Here is a 21946-nt window from a genome sequence, read left to right as displayed (position 1 = left end):
GATTATGTGGCACTGTCCAGCATAGTGTAGGACATTTACCATCCCTCACCCTTACTCGTAAATGCCAATTGTTCCTAGTCATTGGGACAGCCCAAAACACATTTCTTCACTTTTCTAATTGCTCCTAGGATGTCAATTCAGATGCTGATTAAGAGCCATTGAGCTGGTTTAACATTCCTGACCTACCTTTCTACCCCTTACATTAAGTTCCGATTTTGGGGGGAAAAATGGTCTACCCAATAAGTGAATTTAGGAGGAGCCAGCCCTTCCCTCTCTCCTCATTTGCACCTGCCTGGCCAGAGGTCACATTCTAGCCTGAGATTTTCCACTTGGCTGTCCCCTCATGTCACAGATTTGAACTTAGTTGTGGTCTCCACTCTACAGGGGGAGAAGGGAGCTTGTTCCTTTACCTAAACACCTACAACAATAAGTAAATCTTAGGGAGAAAATAATTTAGTTCTTTTAGGGAATATAAACATGACCATAATTCCATTCTGACATTTTAAAGATGCCTTTATCTTTCTATTGTAAGAAAACATTTCTGTTTAAAGAGAAAAAACTTTGACGAACATTTTTTATTGAAGAGTTTTATTCTGTCTTAGAATAAAAACCTTGCTTTAATATTGTAAGGTGCACTGCAGGTATGCCATGCTGCCAGTTACTAGGGCACCAAATGCCCTAGTCAGTGACCCAGAGGGCTTGGAAAATGCATGAATTCATATTTTTAGAGCATGTAGAACTGGTATTTACAGTTTTTCTTCTCGAAATAGGCCCAGGACATCTTAAACAGTCTATAAGTATTGCCATAGCACTGCTTTGATGTTCAGAATGCTTCAGAAATGTGTTCAATATCATGATTTATGGGTCCTCCAAAAGGTTTTGTTGTTAACATGCAAGCAAACAGTATTAAACAATATTATCTAAATTATGGCTGTCAAGTACTGAAACTTATAATGAAACCAAATTACAAAACATCTTCTTGTAGAGCTATACAAAAGATATAAAATTAAAAATATCAACCATCTTTAAATATTCTAATTCTACTGTGCAGTTTTCCACATCTTTATCACTACTGAATAGCTTAAGGAGAAAGTTAACAAAATCAAGAGAGATAAGAATATTTAAATCTTTGGATCCCTTTATTCCATGGCCTTCATAAAAACACAAAGGTGGCCAGATTTTCCCCCCAGTATAGCTTAAAGTATCAAAAAGATTTACTAGTAATTTATAGTTAGCAATGAACTCTATATTGAGTCATTTGTGAATCACAGGCCAAAGGACCAGTGTGATGATATCTGAGAAGTTGCCAAAATAATTTCTAACACTCTGAATCCTCTTGAAATATAATGGAATGAGCCAACTTATCATGACAAAATTCCAGGCATTGTCAGGAAGAACAGGTTAATTGATGCCTAGTTTTACTGTCTTAAAAAAAGGGGAGGACTTACTTATTTGAAAATACAGCAAAGTACATTGTTATCTATGATTATTTACATTCATATACTGAAAATATCTATTATTTGGACAAATCCTGTGATATGCCATTTACTATAAAATAAAATTCTTACAATGAGCATAATTTATCCTTAACAAAAGAATGTATCAAATCTTCATTTGTGTTCTAAACATTAAAAAAGAAAATCAAAATAAAAAATCTTAAGCCTGGAAAAAAAAAAAAAAAAAAAAAAAAGACCCACCCATAGCTCTGTTCCTCAGCACAACTTCTGCAAGGACACAGTATGTTTGCTGACTTTAAAATGTTTATTCTTTAAAAAATTAGTTGCTTTTTATACAGCTATACAAAGTTCTTAATGTTTCTTTGGCAATGGAATATAATGGAATTTTATAACTATATAAAAAAGTTACCTTTGCCTAAGAAACAGTATTTACTGTGTGTACATAGTTGACTGACAAAATTCTCTACCATCCAGCACCCCAATTAACTGATGAAATAAGCTACCTCAAAAGGGATATTACAGGATTGCCAAAAAGAAAGGGAAAAAGATACAGACACAGACACAGACACACACACAAACACACCCTTCTGTGGCTTGAAACACAGTATCACGGCCCTATCTGCAGGTAACTTACAGTAATTGCCAAATACAATTTAGTGATAAAAAAAATCCTTTCAGTGATGAAAAAATACTTGTAAGTCCCATTGAAGTACTGTTTAGTTTACACATAAGAAATTACTTAACCTTCTGCTATTTCAAATATATTTAATGCTCATTTTTAAAGATGAGCTGCCCCCTACCCCCCAATATAACTGCATCATATCTTTGAAATTAAGCAGAAAAACAAACAATCCAACAAACAAAAAAAACCAGTGCTGGTGACAAATATACAGCGAATTCACTTCTTCATTCTTGGGTAAAGACTGAAACCAATTCTCAGGACCATGAAGAGCTAGAAGTTCACCTATTTCCAAAGACTTGTTTGTAGACTATGCAGCAACTTTGTTGTCTTTCTAAAAAAGGAAAAAAAGTTAGCTCATGTTTCAAATTATTGGTTAATTAATCATTTCTTTCTAATATGCTTAAATATACTTCCCATTATCTTTAAATATATCGTCCTTTTACTCTCACATATAAATCTGTACTATTGATTTCCAGAAAATACTTTTTACTTCCACACCCAGCAGGAGCTCATTATTTGTTAACTACATTTTCTAGTTAGTAGTAGAGTTTATTTATTTATTAAAAAAATGTTTTTATTGATTTTAGAGAGAGAAGAAAGAAGAGGGAGAGACAGATAGAAACATCAATTGTCTGCCTCCTCAACGACCACTACTGGGGACTGAGCCCGCAACCTGGGCATGTGCCCTGACCGGGAATTGAACCGGTAACCTCTTGATGCTGAGCTACACCAGCCAGGCTCTAGTTAAAGCAGTGGTGTTGTGGGCTAGTTTCAGCAAGAAGCCACCCCCCGCAAGATACAGGTATACCCCACTATCTTTGATTGCCATCCTAATAACCTTTAAAAATAATGATAGAACTTAAACCTTCAATATACTACTAGTCAAATTCATCAAGTACAACCAACAACAAACTTTGGAAAAAGATTAATAAAATCTCTAAGTCTTTGATGTCTTTACTAAGTAATAACATATCCAGACAGTAAAATAACTTTTTTCTCCAAAGGGTCATCCCCTTAGGAGAAAGCAAATGATTTAGAAATTCATTTTAAAAGATAACTTTTAAATTTGAAATAAAGTTTCTGAAAATCTGAGAGTTGACTGGGGAGTTAAAGTAACTAGAGAAAAAGCAGTAAAAATCTCAAGGGTCCTCTAACTTTCCAGTGAGACTAATCTTAAACTAAAGTCTTGTACACACACAGTATCAGAGCCAGGGCTTCCATTTTCCTCAGAACTAGTTGTTTCTATGTATCTGGCTTATATTGCTGATTCTCAACCTGTTAGAAATACACATTTCCTATGTTAAAGACTAACTTTACCTGTGCATACAACACCAAAGCATTTGTACAATGTTGTTAAAGTAGAATACAAATGGCACGGTATAAGTTGGTGCAGTAAGAATTACGAAGAAGATGATCCTGCCACCCCCACCACAGTCAACCTTCATATGTTTTGATTTTTTAAAAATCTTTCAGAAAGCTATCCGATTAATCCAAACCTATAAGGGCCCAAAAGCTGTGGTTTTCTGAAAGGAAAAATAAGCAAGAAAGAGGAGAGATGGAAAGAGGTAGAGGGAAAGAGAGGAGAAAAGTATGAAAGGGCGAGAACCATACTGAGTCATTTAGGACACCCCATTGTCTCTGGATGCTCCCTGAAGAAACACATACTCAAACAGGAGGCAATCTGTCTCATCCATCCTGGTGGCTTACCGTCTTAGCAACAGCATATAAACCAGGAGCTGGCTGTTCTCTTATTATCCCCTGGCCTGACCCCCCACGCCCCCCCCCCCCCCCCAAAAAAAAAGGGAAGGAAAGAAAGCGCCATAGGACCAAACTCAACACAAGTTTATGTTTCTAACATTATCCTTAAGGAAAATTGGGCTAGAAGTCAAAGAGAGGGAGTTTGGGCTTTATATAGTAGTTTGTTCCTAGATCTAGAGAGTTAACCTCTCTGGGTCCTTGGTTTCCTAACCCTATGTATTGGGGTGGGTTTGGAGAAAGGTTCTAGTTTCTCACATGAGGGTATTTTTTCCTTGATTTTTCAGAGAATGGGAGGGAGGAAGGGAGAGAAAAGGAAGGGAGAGAAGGAGAATGGGGGCGGGGGAGAGAAAGAGACAGATACATCGACTGGTTGCCTCCCACACACACCATGACCAAGGCTGGGGATCCAGCCTGCAATCCAGGTACGTGCTCTTGACTGAAATTTGAACCTGTGACCCCACAGTAACCACTGAGCCCCACTGGTCAGGGCAGTATAAGGCTATTTTTAAAGAGTCCTAAAAATTGATAATCCTATCAAACACATGTTTTCATTGGGCAATCAGATTTGTTTATGCTCAGCCTAAAAATATAATGATTCATGCCAACAGAGCACAATGACCAAAAACCAACCATTACATGAAAGCTACTACAAATACTATTGACATCCACTTTGAAAAATGAGTTTAATCCCTGCAGGTAAATCTCTTATATGTAATAGTGATCACTCACTATTTCTACCTTTAAAGGAGCCAAATGATATGATCTAGAAGGCATAGGCTGCTGAGAAGGCCTCTGATGGCAGGCAGAAGGGTCACTGAACTTGTAATGAACAATCAAGGGCTAGCCACACTGATGGGCCTTTGTTGCCACTGAAGGCTAAAGTAAGTACTCCTAATGAACATATGCTAAGCACTTACTTCAAGCCCATTATGGCTCCATGCTGAGCAAGTGTTTTGGTGGAATACATATTCACTAATGCCAAGAGGCTCCAACATAGCTGGTGATACAAAACAAAATGTGTGAAATAGGGAACATGAATGTATTTAACATCTACACAGGAGGTGAGAAAAGGAAGAAATTGGGAGGAAGGAAGATAAGTTTATAAGGATAGAGGAAACCTTGGGTAAGACTGTGAAGTGTAAGGGAAAGGGAGGCCTTGACTTTTAGCTGTGTCTGACTTCCCACTGGACTATAAACACCAAGGAGGCAGGACTGAGTCTATTTTGTTTACCACCAATGTCCAGCCCAGTGCTTGGCATATCAAAGAATTCAATATATTTGATCAATGAATGAATGAGGTCAGAGTCTAAATCAAAAAACAATGTGACTATGAGTCAACTTGCTTAAATCAGGTAAGTTAAAGGGTAATAAGAAATGGGGCTGGGTATGTCAAATGGGACCCTCACAATAAGAAGAGGAGGCAGTGCAATGTCACATTAGAACTTTTTAACCACCAAGGCAATGCCTCAGGGTCCAGTGAATCTGTCACTTCTTGAAACACTCAAGCAGATTGTGTCAGAAATACACTAGTGCAGACAAAGATTCATGTAGACAACCTCTACAATGCATTCTAATACTGCAATATACAGGGTGGGGCAAAAGCAGGTTTACAGTTGTTCATATGGAAAATAATACAATTAATAATAATAAAGAATAAAGGCTATGTTTTGCATATGTACTTACAACTGTAAACCTACTTCTGCTCCACCCTGTGAAAGGGTTTTAACTAAAGGATCAAAATGACTGAATAGTGAGACACAGTTTCAAGAAAATATTTGCATATATCATGCACACAGTGATTATTCAGTTTAGATAAAGTGAAATAACAGTCCAGTCTTACACAGACAACATGACAGCTATTTTTTCAAATATCTAAAAAATTATGTAGAGTATATATATTCTGTGTATTTACAAAGGACAGAGTTAAACTAATCATTTGAAGATATAGGAAAAAGATTTTCACTCAAATTGTATGTCTATCTGTGAAATTCAAATAATTAGATATCCCTGGAGTGGGATAACGGTCTCAGGAAAAGTAAGGTCCCAGCTACAGATAAGGTTTGGCTAGGTCAGACCTCTCAGACGCTTTCCAACTGAGACTTTAATGATCTGTAAAAGGTGTAGCTGAGATAAGACTGTGCAACTCTCTTTTCACAAATGTCAAAATTGAGTGACTGAAAGGTTTAACGACTTAATTGAGATCATACTAGCAATAAAATTCTCACTGGGACCACAGTCTAATTTATTTATTTTTTTTTTTTTTTTGACTGTTTATTTTTTATTTTTTTTTTTCAAATTTTTATTAAGGTATTATATGTGTACATATCTTATCATTGCCCCCGACCCCCACCCCACTCCCATATATGCCCTCACCCCCCAATGTTTTGCATCCGTTGGTTACTCTTATATACATGCATATAAGTCCTTCAGTTGATCTCTTATTTCCCCCACCTCTCCCTAACCTTACCACTGTAATTTGACAGTCTGTTTGATGTTTTACTGCCTCTGTAACTATCTTTTTGTTCATCAGTTTATAATGTTTTTCATTATCCCCAAATGAGTGGGATCATGTGGTATTTTTCTTTCATTGACTGGCTTATTTCACTTAGCATAATGTTCTCTAATTCCATCCAAGTGCCTACAAATGGTAGTAATTCCTTCTTTTTTACGGCAGCATAGTATTCCATTGTGTAGATGTACCATAGTTTTCTGATCCAGTCATCTGCTGATGGGCATTTAGGCTGTTTCCAAATCTTAGCTATTGTAAATTGTGCTGCTATGAACATAGGGGTGCATATATCCTTTCTGATTGGTGTTTCTGGTTTCTTAGGATATATTCCTAGGAGTGGGATTACTGGGTCAAATGGGAGTTCCATTTTCAGTTTTTTGAGGAAACTCCATACTGTTCTCCACAGTGGCTGCACCAGTCTGCATTCCCACCAGCAGTGCACGAGGGTTCCTTTTTCTCCGCATCCTCGCCAACACTTGTCGTTTGTTGATTTGTTGATGATAGCCATTCTGACAGGTGTGAGATGGTATCGCATTGTTGTTTTGATTTGCATCTCTCGGATAATTAGTGACTTTGAGCATGTTTTCATGTGTCTCTTGGCCTTCCTTCTGTCTTCTTTCGAAAAGCTTCTATTTAGGTCCGTTGCCCATTTTTTTATTGGATCATTTATCTTCCTTTTATTAAGTTGTATAAGCTGCCTGTAGATGTTGGAAATTAAACCTTTATCAGTGATACCATTTGCAAATATGTTCTCCCATACAGTGGGGTTTCTTGTTGTTTTGTTGATGGTTTCTTTTGCTGTGCAAAAGCTTTTTATTTTGATGTAGTCCCATTTGTTTATTTTCTGTTTGGCTTCCATTACCCTAGGGGCAGTATCACTGAAAAAGTTCTTTTGGCATATGTCTGAGATTTTGCTGCCTGTGGATTCCTCTAGTATTTTTATGGTTTCCCGTCTTATATTTAAGTCCTGTACCCATTTTGAGTTTATTTTTGTGTATGGTGTAAGTTGGTGATCTAGTTTCATTTTTTTGCATGTATCTGTCCAATTTTCCCAACACCATTTATTAAAGAGACTGTCTTGACTCCATTGTATGCTCATGCCTCCTTTGTCAAATATTAAATGCGCATATTGGTTTGGGTCGATATCTGGATTCTCTATTCTGTTCCATTGATCTATATGTCTGTTCTTGTGCCAGTACCAGGCTGTTTTGATGACAGTGGCTTTGTAATACAGCTTGAAATCTGGTATTGAGATCCCTCCTACTTTATTCTTCTTTCTCAGGATTGCTGTGGCTATTCGGGGTCTTTTTTTATTCCAGATGAATTTTTGGAGAGTTCTTTCTAGGTCTGTGAAATACGCCGTTGGTATTTTAATGGGGAGTGCATTGAATCTATAGATTGCTTTGGGTAGTATGGACATTTTAATGATGTTGATTCTACCAATCCATGAACATGGTATGTTCTTCCATCTGTTTACATCTTCCTCTATCTCTTTTTTCAGTGTCCTGTAGTTTTCCGCATATAGGTCTTTTACCTCCTTGGTTAGGTTTATTCCTAAGTATCTTAATTTTTTTGGTGCGATGGAAAATGGGATTGCTTTTTTAGTCTCTCTTTCTGTAAGTTCATTGTTGGTGTATAGAAATGCCATAGATTTCTTGGTGTTAATTTTGTATCCTGCTACATTGCCGAATTCATTTATTAAGTCTGTTAGTTTTTTGATGGAGTCTTTCGGGTTTTTTATGTACAATATCATGTCATCTGCAAATAAGGACAGCTTTACTTCTTCTTTTCCAATTTGGATGCCTTTTATTTCTTCTTCTTGTCTAATTGCAGTGGCTAATACTTCCAGTACTATGTCAAACAGGAGTGGTGAGAGTGGGCATCCCTGTCTTGTTCCTGTTCTTAGGGGAAATGGTTTTAGTTTTTGCCCATTGAGTATGATGTTAGCTGTGGGTTTATCATATATAGCTTTTATGATGTTGAGGTATGATCCTTCTATTCCCACCTTGTTGAGAGTTTTTATCAAGAAAGGGTGTTGGATTTTGTCAAATGCTTTTTCTGCATCAATTGATATGACTATGTGATTTTTATCTCTCAATTTGTTTATGTGATGTATCACATTTATTGATTTGCGGATATTGAACCATCCTTGCATTCCTGGGATAAATCCTACTTGGTCATGGTGTATGATCTTTCTGATGTACTGCTGGATCCGATTTGCTAGAATTTTATTGAGGATTTTGGCATCTACATTCATGAGGGATATTGGCCTGTAATTCTCCTTCATTGTGTTGTCTTTATCTGGTTTTTGTATTAGGGTGATGCTGGCTTCATAGAAGGAGCTGGGAAGTGTTCCTTCCTCTTGAATTTTTTGGAATAGTCTGAGGAGGATAGGTTTTAGTTCTTCCTTGAATGTTTGGTAGAACTCTCCTGTGAAGCCGTCTGGCCCCGGGCTTTTGTTTGCCGGAAGCTCTTTGATGACTGCTTCAATTTCTTCCATAGTTACTGGCATGTTGAGCTGTTTAGATTCTTCCTGATTGAGTTTTGGAAGGTTATATTTTTCTAGGAATATGTCCATTTCCTCCAGGTTGTCCAGTTTGTTGGAATAGAGTTGTTCGTAGTATTTTTTAACAATCCTTTGTATTTCGGCGGGATCTGTTGTTATTTCACCTCTTTCATTTCTGATCTTGTTTATTTGGGTCCTCTCCCTTTGCTTCTTGGTGAGCCTGGCTAGAGGTTCATCAATCTTGTTTATCCTTTCAAAGAACCAGCTCTTGGTTTTGTTGATCTTTTGTATTGTTTCTTTGGTCTCTATGTCGTTTATCTGTGCTCTGATCTTTATTATTTCCTTCCTTCTGCTTACACTGGGCTTTTCTTGTTGCTCTTTTTCTAACTCTTTGAGTTGTTGGGTTAGGTAATTTATTACCCCTGTTTCTTGTTTTTTGCAGTAGGCTTGTAGAGCTATGAACTTCCCTCTCAAGACTGCTTTCGCTGTGTCCCATAGATTTTGGATTGTAGTGTTTTCATTGTCATTTGTTGTCATGATGTTTTTTATTTCTTCTTTGATCTCTCTGGTAACCCAGTCATGGTTTAATAGCATGCTGTTTAGTCTCCATGTGTTTGATTTCTTTGGGTTGTTTTTATTGTAGTTGATTTCCAGTTTTATGCCACTGTGGTCTGAGAAGATGCTTGATATGATTTCTATCTTCTTGAATTTGAAGAGACTTTGCCTATGTCCCAACATATGGTCTATCTTTGAAAATGACCCATGTGCGCTTGAGAAGAATGTATATTCTGTGGCTTTGGGGTGAAATGTTCTGAAGATGTCAATTAATTCCATCTGGTCTAGTGAGTCATTTAGGATTGATGTTTCTTTGCTGATGTTTTGTTTAGAGGATTTGTCCAATGGTGATAGTGGGGTATTAAAGTCTCCTACTATGATTGTATTGCTGTCAATGTCTCCCTTAATATCCTCCAGGAGTTTTTTTATGTATTTGGGTGCTCCTGTATTGGGTGCATATATGTTTACCAGAGTTATTTCTTCTTGTTGGATTGCTCCCTTTAGTATTATGAAATGGCCTTCCTTATCTCTTGTTATGTCCTTCAGTTTGAGATCTAATTTGTCAGAAATAAGTATTGCTACCCCAGCTTTTTTTTCAGTTCCATTTGCCTGGAAAACCTTTTTCCATCCCTTCACCCTCAGTCTGTGTGCGTCTTTTTTTCTGAGGTGGGTTTCTTGTAGACAGCAGATATATGGGTCGTGTTTTCTTATCCAATCTGTTACCCTATGTCTTTTGATTGGGGCATTTAATCCATTTACATTTAAAGTTATTATTGATAGGTACTTATTTGTCGCCATTCCTATTCTTTACCCCTGTGTTACTTCTTCGCTTCCTGTTTCTTTCTTTCTTTTTTTTTTTTTTTTACAGTAGACCCTTTAGCATTTCTTGCATTGCTGGTTTGGTGGTAATAAATTCCCTTAGTCCTTTTTTGTCTGTGAAGCTCCTGATTTCACCTTCAATTTTGATTGACAGCCTTGCTGGGTACAGTATTCTTGGATTCAGCCCCTTCCTTTGCATGACTTTGTATATTTCATTCCATTCCCTTCTGGCCTGATGAGTTTCTGTTGAGAAATCAGTTGCTAGTCTGATGGGGGTTCCTTTGTACGTAACTTTCTGTCTCTCTCTTGCTGCTTTTAAGATTCTTACTTTGTCGTTGGTGTTTGCCAATTTAATTATAATGTGCCTTGGCGTCGGTCTTTTGGGGTTCATTTTGCTTGGGACTCTGTGAGCTTCTTGGATTTGTGTGGGTTTTTTCTTCCCTATATCTGGGAAATTTTCTGTCATTATTTCTTCAAAGAGGTTTTCTATTCCTTGCTCAGCTTCCTTTCCTTCTGGAACCCCTATTATGCGGATGTTGTTTTGTTTCGTGTTGTCCCAAAGTTCCCTTAGACTCTCCTCCTGCCTTTTAATTTTTTTTTCTAGAAGTTGCTTTTCTTGGGTATTTTTTTCCATCTTGTCTTCTAGCTCACTGATGCGGTCCTCTGCTTCTTCTAGTCTACTCTTGATGCTTTCTATTGAGTTCTTTACAGCAGCGATGTCATTTTTCATTTCTTCTTGGTTCTTCTTCATTTCCTCTTGGTTCTTGCTCATATTGTCGAATTTGTCTTCCATTCTTTTCAGCCACCTTATGACCATTTCTCTGAATTCTTTTTCTGGAAGGTTGCTTGCCTCCATTTCGTTTACTTCCTTTTCTGGTGATGCCTGCTTTTCTTTCATATGCGGGCTGCTTCTTTGTCTCCCCATGGTCTCTCTTCTCTGGGTGTCTGGTTATGTAGTTCTCTCTCTCCTGGGATGATTTAAAGGCACAAAATACAGCACTACCAGGTACAACTCACAAGGCACTGAACAGGAATGTATTCACAATATTAATAACCTCCAATAAAGGTGACCACCAGAGAAAGGCAAATTAGGTGATAGGAGAGAAAGAAGAAGAGGAAAAAAGAAAGAAAGAAAGAAAAAAAGAAAAAAGGAGTGTGAAAATGAAATTGGGAAAAGGGAAAGTAAAGAGAAAAAAAAAAGTAAGAGAGACAAGAAAGTGACTAAGAGAGAAAGGGGAACAGACTATATATATTGGGGATAAAACTCCAATAGAACAATCACTAATCCTAGCAAATGCCAGCAACAAGTGCCTGGGGATTAATACAAACTACAACACCAACTAATATGGATTGAGGCAAGGGAAAGCTGAAGCACAAAACAAACAAAAAAATAAACAAAAGAAGAATAAGCAAAACAATCTCACAAAAGCAGCATAAAAATTGGATATAATCTACATTCAAGCAAACAACAACAAAAGGACAGAGAGAAGGACAAGTTTATGGATAGCTCAGACAGCGAAGGGAGAGGTGTATGTGGACTTGGAGCAGGGGATTAGAGATTAGATATGTAAGTAGGGTGAAATTTTAACAAGGGGTAAACAGAAAGAATAGTGAAAATCTAAAGCAGTAAAAGGGTAAGACAAACAGGACACTGAAAAGGGGGAGGTTGGGAAGAGAGTGATGGCCTAAAGGTAGAGTTGAGATAGAGTAAAACGATGCTAAAGGAAAGATAAAAAATATAATGTAGAACCCTAATCCCAAAATAAAATGAAGAGAAAATAAAATGACACTTTAAAAAAAAAAAAAAAAGATAAAATAGCAGTAGTAATAATACGGATTGAAAATAAAAATGTAATCATTAAAAAGGTAAAATCAAGTGATGAAAAAAGAAAAAAAAGTTTCTTGATTAAAAGATGCAAAAAATGAAAATAAAAAAAAAATAAAAAAATAAAAAAATAAAAGGTAAAAATAAAATGTGAAGTAGTGAAGGTCATTCACTTCCTCTGTTTTTCTGTTTGGCACGCCTGTTTCTCAGTCCAGACAGTATTGCAGTTCCCTGCGATCCACTGCTCTTCGGTGTTGTAAGCCAGTCCTGATTTTAAGCAGGCGGTGTGTCTTAATTTCTCGTATTCCTTTATTTTTGATTACGCAAGAGTCAATTTGTGATTCAGCCCCTGGGTGGCAGTGTTTCTGGATTGACTTCCGGGTCTATCTATGGCCTCTCTAGGCAGTGTTAGAGCCTTCTTTCCCTGTGGCACTGCCACCGGCCTGTGGGCGTGGTCTGTCTCAGAGCTGACTCTCTGATGGTCACTCCCCGCTCAGATCCCCAGGTTCCAGAAAAACAACTTTCCCCTGCAGTCTCCCAGGGTGTCCCCAACTCGGTGATCCTATGTATTGGGCTTAGTAATCAGAAGCAAGGATTTGAAGAGGAAAAAGCCCAAGTGTGCGAACTCCAGGACTGCGAGTAAACCCAGGCACAAAGGGAGCGCACGGGCTGTGCGTAAGTCTGGACAGCCTGAAATTCTTAGGGTGTCCCTGCACTTCAGATCAAAATGGGTTGCTTTTTAGAGTGCCCTTCTCTTAGCAGCTCTGAGGACCCCTTTCCACAATCACAGATCACGCCAGCCCCTACAGCCACGGACTTTTCTAGGCACAGACTTCCCTGGTCCTCCAGCTCCCGCAAAACGCGCGTTCCTCTCTCCCGCCGGGACCAGAGACCTCACCTTATCCCAGGCGAAATCTGACCTTTCCCTGGTGGAGTGTAGAGCTCCTCTGAACCCGTGTGCTTGCGCCAGTTGGGGAGCGTTGTTCTGGGGCTCGCAGCTGTTCCTGGGGTGCCGCAGTTGTGGATTCTCAGGCTTCAGATAAGCTCCACTTTCCGGATCAAGATGGCGCAGACTCCGCGTCCAAGCCCGCAGCTCCGGGAGGGGACCCAGCCGCAGTTGGTGCTGCCAGGTCAGGGGAACCCCGTTCAGCAGTCCCCCACCTCCTTCTGGAATTCAGCTGTCTCCCAACCAGCCAACAAACACTCCTTGTGCGTCCCTCAGCTGTTCTTTCTTTCTGCTCCGGGACAAGGCTCGGAACAGGTCTGTCTATTCCGCCGCCATTATTCCCTCCCCCCACAGTCTAATTTAAATGCACTTTTCCTCAAACCAAGCCGACTCAGTATAGTCTTCAGCAAGGAGTTGTCCTAAGTTCTTCAACAGGTAACTGATATGCTTAAAGTGAGGTAAAGGAAGACTGAAGGTCTGAAGACCAATCAGTAGGTTATTACGTTAGCTGGCAGGGACATGTCAAAGGAATGAATGTGGTGATGTGAAAATGGGCCATGATCATGAATACCTCCACACCCCTGGGGACAAAAGAATGGCAGCGTTGGCCAGTTAATGCTCAGTGGTTAGAGCGTTGGCCTGAGGATTGAAGGGTCACGGGTTCGATTTTGGTCAAAGACACATACTTTGGTTGCAGGCTTGAACCACGACCCCGGCACCATGTGAGAGAGACCAATTGCGGTGTCTCTCCCTATCCCATCCACTCTCTCTAAAGATCAATGGAAAAAAATCCTCAGGTGAGGATTAATGAGAAAAAAAAAAAAAAAAAAAGAAAGGAAGAAAAAGAATCGTATATTATTAGCCAATCAAACACTAGGAAGAGGCAAAGCTGAGATAACGGGAAGGCAAAGAAGATGATGAGGTCATTCTGAGGAAGGTTAAGTTTAAGTTGATCACAGGCACAAAGCAGGTGAAGATAGAGCAATGCAGATGGAAGCATATGAGGTCCAAACTGAAAAACTGATTAGAAGCTTTGCACCGACAAACTGGAAAAGGAAAGGGGGAAAGGGCAAGTCAGAGAAGGAAGAGGGAAGGGGGGCAGAGTGGGAGAAAGAGAGAGAGAAAGTGCGCACTTGGGCATGCTTTAGCATATGCAAGATGCAAACAGGAGCATGAATGCTTTCAGGCAGCAGCAAACTGAATGTTCCAGGCAGAAGGAATGGATAAAAAAGGTCCTGAGATAGGATTAAGCTTGTCCCTAAACAAGAATAAGAAGGCTTGATCCCTCTGAGGGGGTCGGGCAGGAGGCAGCTGATCAATGATTCTCATCACTGATGTTTCTATCCCTCTCTCCCTCTCCCTTCCTCTATGAAATCAATAAAAATGTATTTAAAAAAAAGAAAAAGAAAAAAACACTTCAAGTTGGGTGTCAAATATTGCAGAGGAATAAGAGCAAATATGTGTGAAAAGGCTACTGAATTCTGTAAGCAAAATGTCACAGGCAGGAGCAGTAAGTTCCTAAGATATAGTTTTCTAACTGGAATGGCAATTTTGCGTCAGAAGTGCCGCAGCTCCATTAGGCCACCATGGCTGAATAGACAGAGCTAATGATGAGGCTAATTTTCAGCAGTCTTGGCTGTGATGAGACAATATCAAAGGCATCAAAATCAATAGACCAGCCCTGGCTGGCCAGCTCATTTAGTTAGAGCGTCATCCCCATATGCCAAGGTTGTGGGTTCGATCTAAGGTCAGGGTTCACACAAGAATCAACCAATGCACGCATAAATAAGAGAAACAACAAAATTGATGTTTCTTTCTCTCTCTCTTTCCTCTCTCTCAAAACAAAATAAATAAAAAATTAACAGATCAGACCCCAAAGCCACTAACACAGACCTTCAGAAGGATCTCAACAATGGTCAGTTTTAAATATTGGACAATGAAATTCCTGCCAGCAGGTCTTTTTGATTCCAGCTGTCCTTTACAATGGGATTTTGATCCTTTCTGTTTATATACCTTCCTCTCCACTATCCCTAAAAAATAAACTAGGATAGTGACAGACTCCTTTAAATAAGTAATACATATAAACATACTATAAGAACCATACAATTTCCTAGCAGCAGTTCCCAAATGTCAATATCATGAGATTTTCAAGACCATGGCAAAATAAGAAAACCAAGGAAAATGTGGTTGCATTTTTCACAAAACTAAATTAAGAGCACTGACTCAGGAAAAAATTTACTAGGTTCAAGACCCAGCACAATCACTTACTAGCTGACTTCAGACAAGTTATTTAATATCTTTATCCCTATTTCCTCATTTGTAAAATGGGGATTAAAAAGAGAACCTACACCAGAGTTGCTGTGAGGTTTAAGTGAGTTGATACATACATGAAAAATACTATATAAATGTTAGCTGCTATTAAACATATAGGTTTGTCTTCCATTGTGAAGTATGTCCTTCCTATACTCTTTTAGTATTAAAGCATACTTTATCTCAAAAAAAGATGGTATGCTATAATACTTTTGTGGCTAATGCCTTAAGTGATCTTCTGTGCCTCCAACAAAATATAATCTTAAAAGAAATAAAAAAAAAAAAAGAAACAATCCTAAGTCAGTCTCTAATAGTTTTTTTGGGGAAATTTTACCAATCCATAAAATCTGAAACCATAATTCTATAATAAAAAGACAAAAAAGACTTATTAACCAAGTTACTACTCCTTAAAATTATATAAATATCCTAATCAGGTAAAAATGAAAGTTATACAAATGCCCTAAAAATATTATCCAAAATAGATAAAAGAAAAAAATTCTGAGTTTCATTAAAATGCATGTTGTTTGGCATGTAGTTTTATGAAAAACATAGAATACTTACCCTATATTCAAAATCTGCAAATTCCCTGCCCCCACGACCTCCTCTGAATCCACCACGAAATCCTCGAGGGGTGGTGAAGGTACCACCTCTACCACCACCACGCCCTCGGCCACCACGGAAACCAAGACCTCCTCTGCCTCTGTACCCGCCACGGCCACGGTTTGGACGAAGTGGGATTCCAAATGTTTCAGCATTTAATCTTCTTTCTTCAGCCCAGGTTGGTCTCCGTTCTCTATTTTAAGCACAAATAATCTTTACTGTGTATCAGGCTTTAAAGAACATTTTTCAAGCAAAACTATGTAACACTAATTCCCAAATTAATGTGAAGCAATTCCTAAAGATCAAGTAAAAATAAGCATCGCCCTAACCGCTTTGGCTCAGTGGATAGAGTCTACAGACTAAAGGGTCCCAGGTTCGATTCCGGTCAAGGGCATGTACCTTGGTTGCGGGCACATTCCCACATAGGGGGTGTGCAGGAGGCAGCTGATTGATGTTTCTCTCATCCATGTTTCTAACTCTCTCTCCCCCTCCCTTCCTCTCTGTAAAAAATCAATAAAATATATTAAAAAAAATAAGCATCTTATTATCTAAGCCAGTGGTCGGCAAACTCATTAGTCAACAGAGCCAAATATCAATAGTACAACGATTGAAATTTCTTTTGAGAGCCAAATTTTTTAAACTTAAATTTCTTCTAACGCCACTTCTTCAAAATAGACTCGCCCAGGCTGTGGTATTTTGTGGAAGAGCCACACTCAAGGGGCCAAAGAGCCGCATGTGGCTGGCGAGCCGCAGTTTGCCGACCACGGATCTAAGCCATCACGAACTGTTTATGTTCCTTTAATATTCTGTAAAATTTCATGTAAAAATATAACTGGTATTAGATTCTTGCAAATACAATTGATAAAATAAACATAACAGCACCAATATAATGGGAAATTAATATAATGGGATTGGCAATTAACTCCACCCTCCGCTCAGCCCCAGTGGAAGAGAAAGTAAATCCAGAAAAGGAAACCCTGTCTAGGAAACTGGGAGCAGGAGGTTAGGTCCCTGAGTTCCCAGTATGATCCTGGCCCAATCCATGGACCTGATGCCTGAGGCAAGTGTCTGAATTGCTGCTGTTGCGGATTCTATTCTAGAACCCAATCACAGGGCTCAGTATCATCCCCATTCATGTTTAAACAATGGCCACCAGGTGGCACTAAACCACAGCGTGGGGGACAATTTGGATTTTTTTTTTAAAATAAATCTTTATTGTTCAGATTATTACAGGTGTTCCTCTTTTTTTTCCCCTATAGCTCCCCTCCACCTGATTCCCCACCCCACTCCATGCCCTTACCCCCCGCCACTGTCTTCATCCATAGGTGTAAAATTTTTGTCCAATCTCTTTCCACACCCCTCACACCCCCTTCCCCCTGAGAATTGTCAGTCCACTCCCTTTCTATGTCCCTGATTCTATTATATTCACCAGTCCATTCTGTTCTTCAGATTTTTAAAAAAATATATTTTATTGCCCTATCCGGTTTGGCTCAGTAGATAGAGTGTCACCCTGCAGACTGAAAGGGTCCCGGGTTCGATTCCGGTCAAGGGCATGTACCTTGGTTGCGGGCACATCCCCAGTGGGAGGTGTGCAGGAGGCAGCTGACGGATGTTTCTCTCTCATCGAGGTTTCTAGCTCTCTATCCCTCTCCCTTCCTCTCTGCAAAATATCAATAAAAAATATATATATTTTTAAATATATTTTATTGATTTTTTTAACAAAATATCAATAAAATATATATATATTTTTTAAATATATTTTATTGATTTTTTACAGAGAGGAAAGGAGAGGGATAGAGAGCTAGAAAAATCGATGAGAGAGAAACATCCGTCAGCTGCCTCCTGCACACCTCCCACTGGGGATGTGCCCGCAACCAAGGTACATGCCCTTGACCGGAATCGAACCCGGGACCCTTTAGTCCGTAGGCCGACACTCTATCCACTGAGCCAAACCGGTTTCGGCACTTCAGATTTTTTATTCACTTGATTTTTAGATTCACTTGTTGGTAGGTATGTATTTGATGTCATTTTGTTGTTCGTAATTTTTATCTTTACCTTTTTCTTCTTCTTCCTCTTCTTAAAGAATACCCTTCAGCATTTCATGTAGTTCTGGTTTGGTGGTGATGAACTCCTTTAGCTTTTTCTTGTCTGTGAAGCTCTTTATCTGACCTTCAACTGTGAATGATAGCTTTGCTGGGTAGAGTAATCTTGGTTGTAGGTTCTTGCTGTTCATCACTTTGAATATTTCTTGCCACTCCCTTCTGGCCTGCATAGTTTCTGTTGAGAAATCAGCTGAGAGTCATATGGGTACTCCCTTTTAGGTAACTGTTTTTCTCTTGCTGCTTTCAAGATTCTCTCTTTGTCTTTTGCCCTTGGCATTTTAATTATGATGTGTCTTGGTGTGGTCTGGTCCTCTTTGGATTCCTCTTGTGTGGGGGTCTGTGTGCTTCCTGAACTTGTAAGTCTATTTCTTTCACCAGGTAGGGAAAGTTTTCTGTTATTATTTCTTCAAATAGATTTTCAATATTTTGCTCTCTCTCTTCTTCTGGCACCCCAAAAATTCGGATGTTGGTACGCTTAAAGTTGTCCCAGAGGCTCCTTACACTATCTTCATATTTTTGGATTCTTTTTTCTTTTTGTTTTTCTGGTTGGGTGTTGTTTCCTCATATTTCAGATCTTTGGTTTGATTATTGGGGTACGTTGATCTACAGTTGAGTTTCTGTATATTCTTTATTTCAGACAGTGTATGCTTAATTTCTGACTGGTCCTTTTCCATTTCTTTGGCATTCTCATTAAGATCCTTAAAGGTCTCACTAAGTTCCTCAGCGGTTTTTAGAAGATTCTTGAGTAACCTTATAAATGTGGTTCTGAACTCTATGTTGTCCAGTAGTTTGCTTTCCTCCATTTCTTTCATTCGTGACATGTTTCTTTGTCTCCGTATTTTGCTGCTTTCCTGTGTTGATGGAGTGGCTTTGTGTGGTAGGTGACCTATAGGGGCCAGTAGCTCAGCCTCCCCAATCACCTTAGGTGGACACTCTTGGTACACCCCTTTGTGGGCTGAGTGCAAAGTCTTGGTGTAGTTAAGCCTTGATTGCTGTTGGTACACTGGGAGGAATTGACCAACAGGCCAATTGGCTGTGAGGACCCGCTGTGTCTTATAATGGAAGAACTACTGCGCTGGAGACACGCTTATGGTGCAGGACTTGTTTCAGTGGGGCTTTGGTGCTCACTGAGTCTGCCTCTTGAATGTGTCACTTATGGATGTGAGGAGTTGAAATCTGGTGTCTCATACTGACCACTAGGTACACTGGCTTCTGGATCTCCAATGGGGTGCAGGTCAGCTACTGTCTGAGGCCACCCAGCAGGAGCTACAGCGAGAACTTACAAGTCTCTATACATTATATTTATATTTTTATATAAAAAAAGAAATGAAGTTTCACTGACATTTTCAACTCTTTGCTTGGGGTTTGGAGGTTCTGGAGCTGCCTGACCCGGGCTGCAAGTTTGCTAGGTTAAGCTGCGATAGGGCAGGCCATTCATATGCTAAAGCCGCTGCATGGAGCTTGGGTGGATTTGTAGGTTGTGCGGGGCGGGGTCTCAGGGCATCACTAGGATAGGGCGTGGCAAACAGCGATGGCTGCCAGTAAGTCGGCTCTACGTCTCCAACCGTGTCCCCGCGCCCCGCGCCCCAGCGCAGTGAACAATTATTCCTGCGCTCAGCCCTGCAAGCAAGCCACCCTCACTTTCCGAACCGATGGCAGACAGTCCAGCTTCTCCCCGTAGGAGTTTGGGTCCCCCGCGTCTCCCCAGAAACTGGAGTTCGGAGTAATCAGGAGCTTGTCTCCCTTCAGGTTGAAAAAAGCAGTGCTCCCAGTCACTCGCCGCCAGCCCGATTTGCGCGCCTCCGTACCTCAGCTTTTCAGCGCTTGTGTATGTCTCAATGCTCTTTTCTCTTTCCTTCTAGTTGTAGAACTTCCACTCAGCCAGCTTTCCTGTGGTTCTGGGTGATAGACGTTTTGTCTTTTAGTTGTAGTTTTGAAATTGTTGTGCGAGGCAGCAGTTTAGGTGTTTACCTACGCCGCCATCTTCTATCAGTTCCGACAATTTGGATTGATCAGCAGAATCCCTGGAACTCTTTTGGTTTGTTATGCTAAGTCCTCACAATTAACCTGACAATTTTCTGGATCTACATTTACTTAAATGTGGCCGAGTTTTACTATATCAGCAAACCACAAAGTAACATTAGTACTTTTGGTCCTGGTTTATTTGAACTACACTGTAAAGGGTAAAGTACTGTAAAAGGTCTTAACTTAGATGAAAGCTTCTGTTTAATCACTAATTTTAATTTTCGTTCAATTATTTTCTTTTAGCAAAATAAAACATCAAAAAATTGCTGTCATTAGATATTTTTGTTTTTTTTTTTATACTCCTCACCTGAAGATATTTTTTTCCCATAGCTTTTCAGAGAGAGTGGAAAGGAGAGGGGGAGGGAGGAAAGGAGAAGAGAGGAGGACACACACACACATTGACTGGCTGCCTCCTACACAGCAAACCTCAACCCAGGTAGGAGCCCTAGATCTTGACAGGGAATCTAACCCTCGACCCTTCAGTGTGTGGTCCAATGCTCTAACTATGGAACATACCAGCCAGGGCAGATATTTTTTAAGTATTCATTACTAGTAAACTTTGTGAAATTATAAAAAATCATTAAAAAAAGAAAAGAAAAGAAATCATTTCACACATCAACCTCCTAAAAGCTTAAGAACAGCTTAAAAGACAGTACCTATTATCATCACAAGAAATATTATCAAAGAAGGATTTAGTTTTGTCATAATAGCAATTAGGTCCAAGTGGATCTTCTTCATCTGCATTTCCTTCACTGTTTTGAGTATCAACTCCTGAGTCTCCTTTATCTTCACCATTTACAGGCTTCTCCTGTTTCTCAAGTTTATCTTCCACTGAAAAACAACCACATACCATAAAAGTCAAGACCTGTACTAAACATCAATGATTCACAAGTCAAATAAGAATATTTTCTGAGGAGAAAAATAAAAATTCACCTTTCAATTTAAGTTTATTGTGAAACTCTCTGTCAATTTCCTCCTTGTTAAATTGTGCATTTGCACTTTCAAAGTCAAAGTCTTTCTCAAATTTCATAGGACCATCTCGCCGAATACCAAATCTTCCCCTGCCACCTCGATGACACCCACGCCCTCTCCTTGGAGCTGAAGGAGCACCTGGAACTATAGAAATAAAGAAGTAAGCCGGTTTAAGACAGAAGTCATCAGTATGGTTTTTATATTGAATGGTCAACAACGGAAATGCTGCCCTAACTGGTTTGGCTCAGTGGATAGAGCGTTGGCCTGGGAACTGAAAGGTCCCAGGTTCGATTCTGATCAACCAGGTACCTTGGTTGCGGGCACATCCCCTGTGGGGAGTGTGCAGGAGGCAGCTGTTCGATGTTTCTCTCTCATTGATGTTTCTAACTCTCTATCCCTCTCCCTTACTCTCTGTAAAAATTAATAATATATATATATATATATATATATATATATATATATATATATATATATGTGTGTGTGTGTGTGTGTGTATATATGTATAAAACAACAACAACAAAACAACAGAAATGCTTACAAGTCTCTATACATTATATTTATATTTTTATATAAAAAAAGAAATGAAGTTTCACTGACATTTAATATATAGCACACATGAAATTTATAAACAGCACACATGAATTTATATTTATGAGGTCCACACTCATATATATAGCTGAGAGAGTGCACAACCAAACAATTATGGAGATGTTGGTACTAAATTACTGTATACTCCTTGAGGGCAGGGACTATGTTTTGCTTACTTATATTCCTTACTAGAGGCCTGGTGCATGAAATTCATGCACTTGGGGGGGGAGGGGTCCGTCCCTCAGCCTGGTCTGCGTCCTCTCGCACTCTGGGAGTCCTTGGGGGATGTCCA

General features: G+C 39.3%; 1 protein-coding gene across 2 annotated transcripts in view; it reads right to left on the bottom strand.

Moving 5' to 3' along the window:
• Positions 1–563: 563 nt before the first annotated feature.
• The window catches only part of LSM14A (LSM14A mRNA processing body assembly factor), an 81761-nt gene continuing 60378 nt past the window's right edge, over positions 564–21946 (bottom strand). The window contains exons 6-9 of one of the 2 annotated variants that reach the window (XM_080645789.1): positions 21028–21210; positions 20751–20925; positions 15929–16160; positions 564–2470 (exon numbers count right to left, since the gene is read on the bottom strand). In XM_080645789.1, coding sequence (XP_080501915.1) covers positions 2447–2470; positions 15929–16160; positions 20751–20925; positions 21028–21210 — 614 coding nt within the window. In that variant the 3' untranslated portion in view covers positions 564–2446. The remainder of the gene's footprint in view (positions 2471–15928; positions 16161–20750; positions 20926–21027; positions 21211–21946) is intronic. The other variant, XM_080645788.1, reaches the window with a different exon arrangement.

The sequence above is a fragment of the Plecotus auritus genome (assembly GCF_963455305.1).
Source record: "Plecotus auritus genome assembly, chromosome: 10".
NCBI lineage: Eukaryota > Metazoa > Chordata > Mammalia > Chiroptera > Vespertilionidae > Plecotus > Plecotus auritus.
The sequence above is the reverse complement of the archived record's forward strand: the minus strand, read 5'-3'. Positions and strand labels throughout refer to the sequence as shown.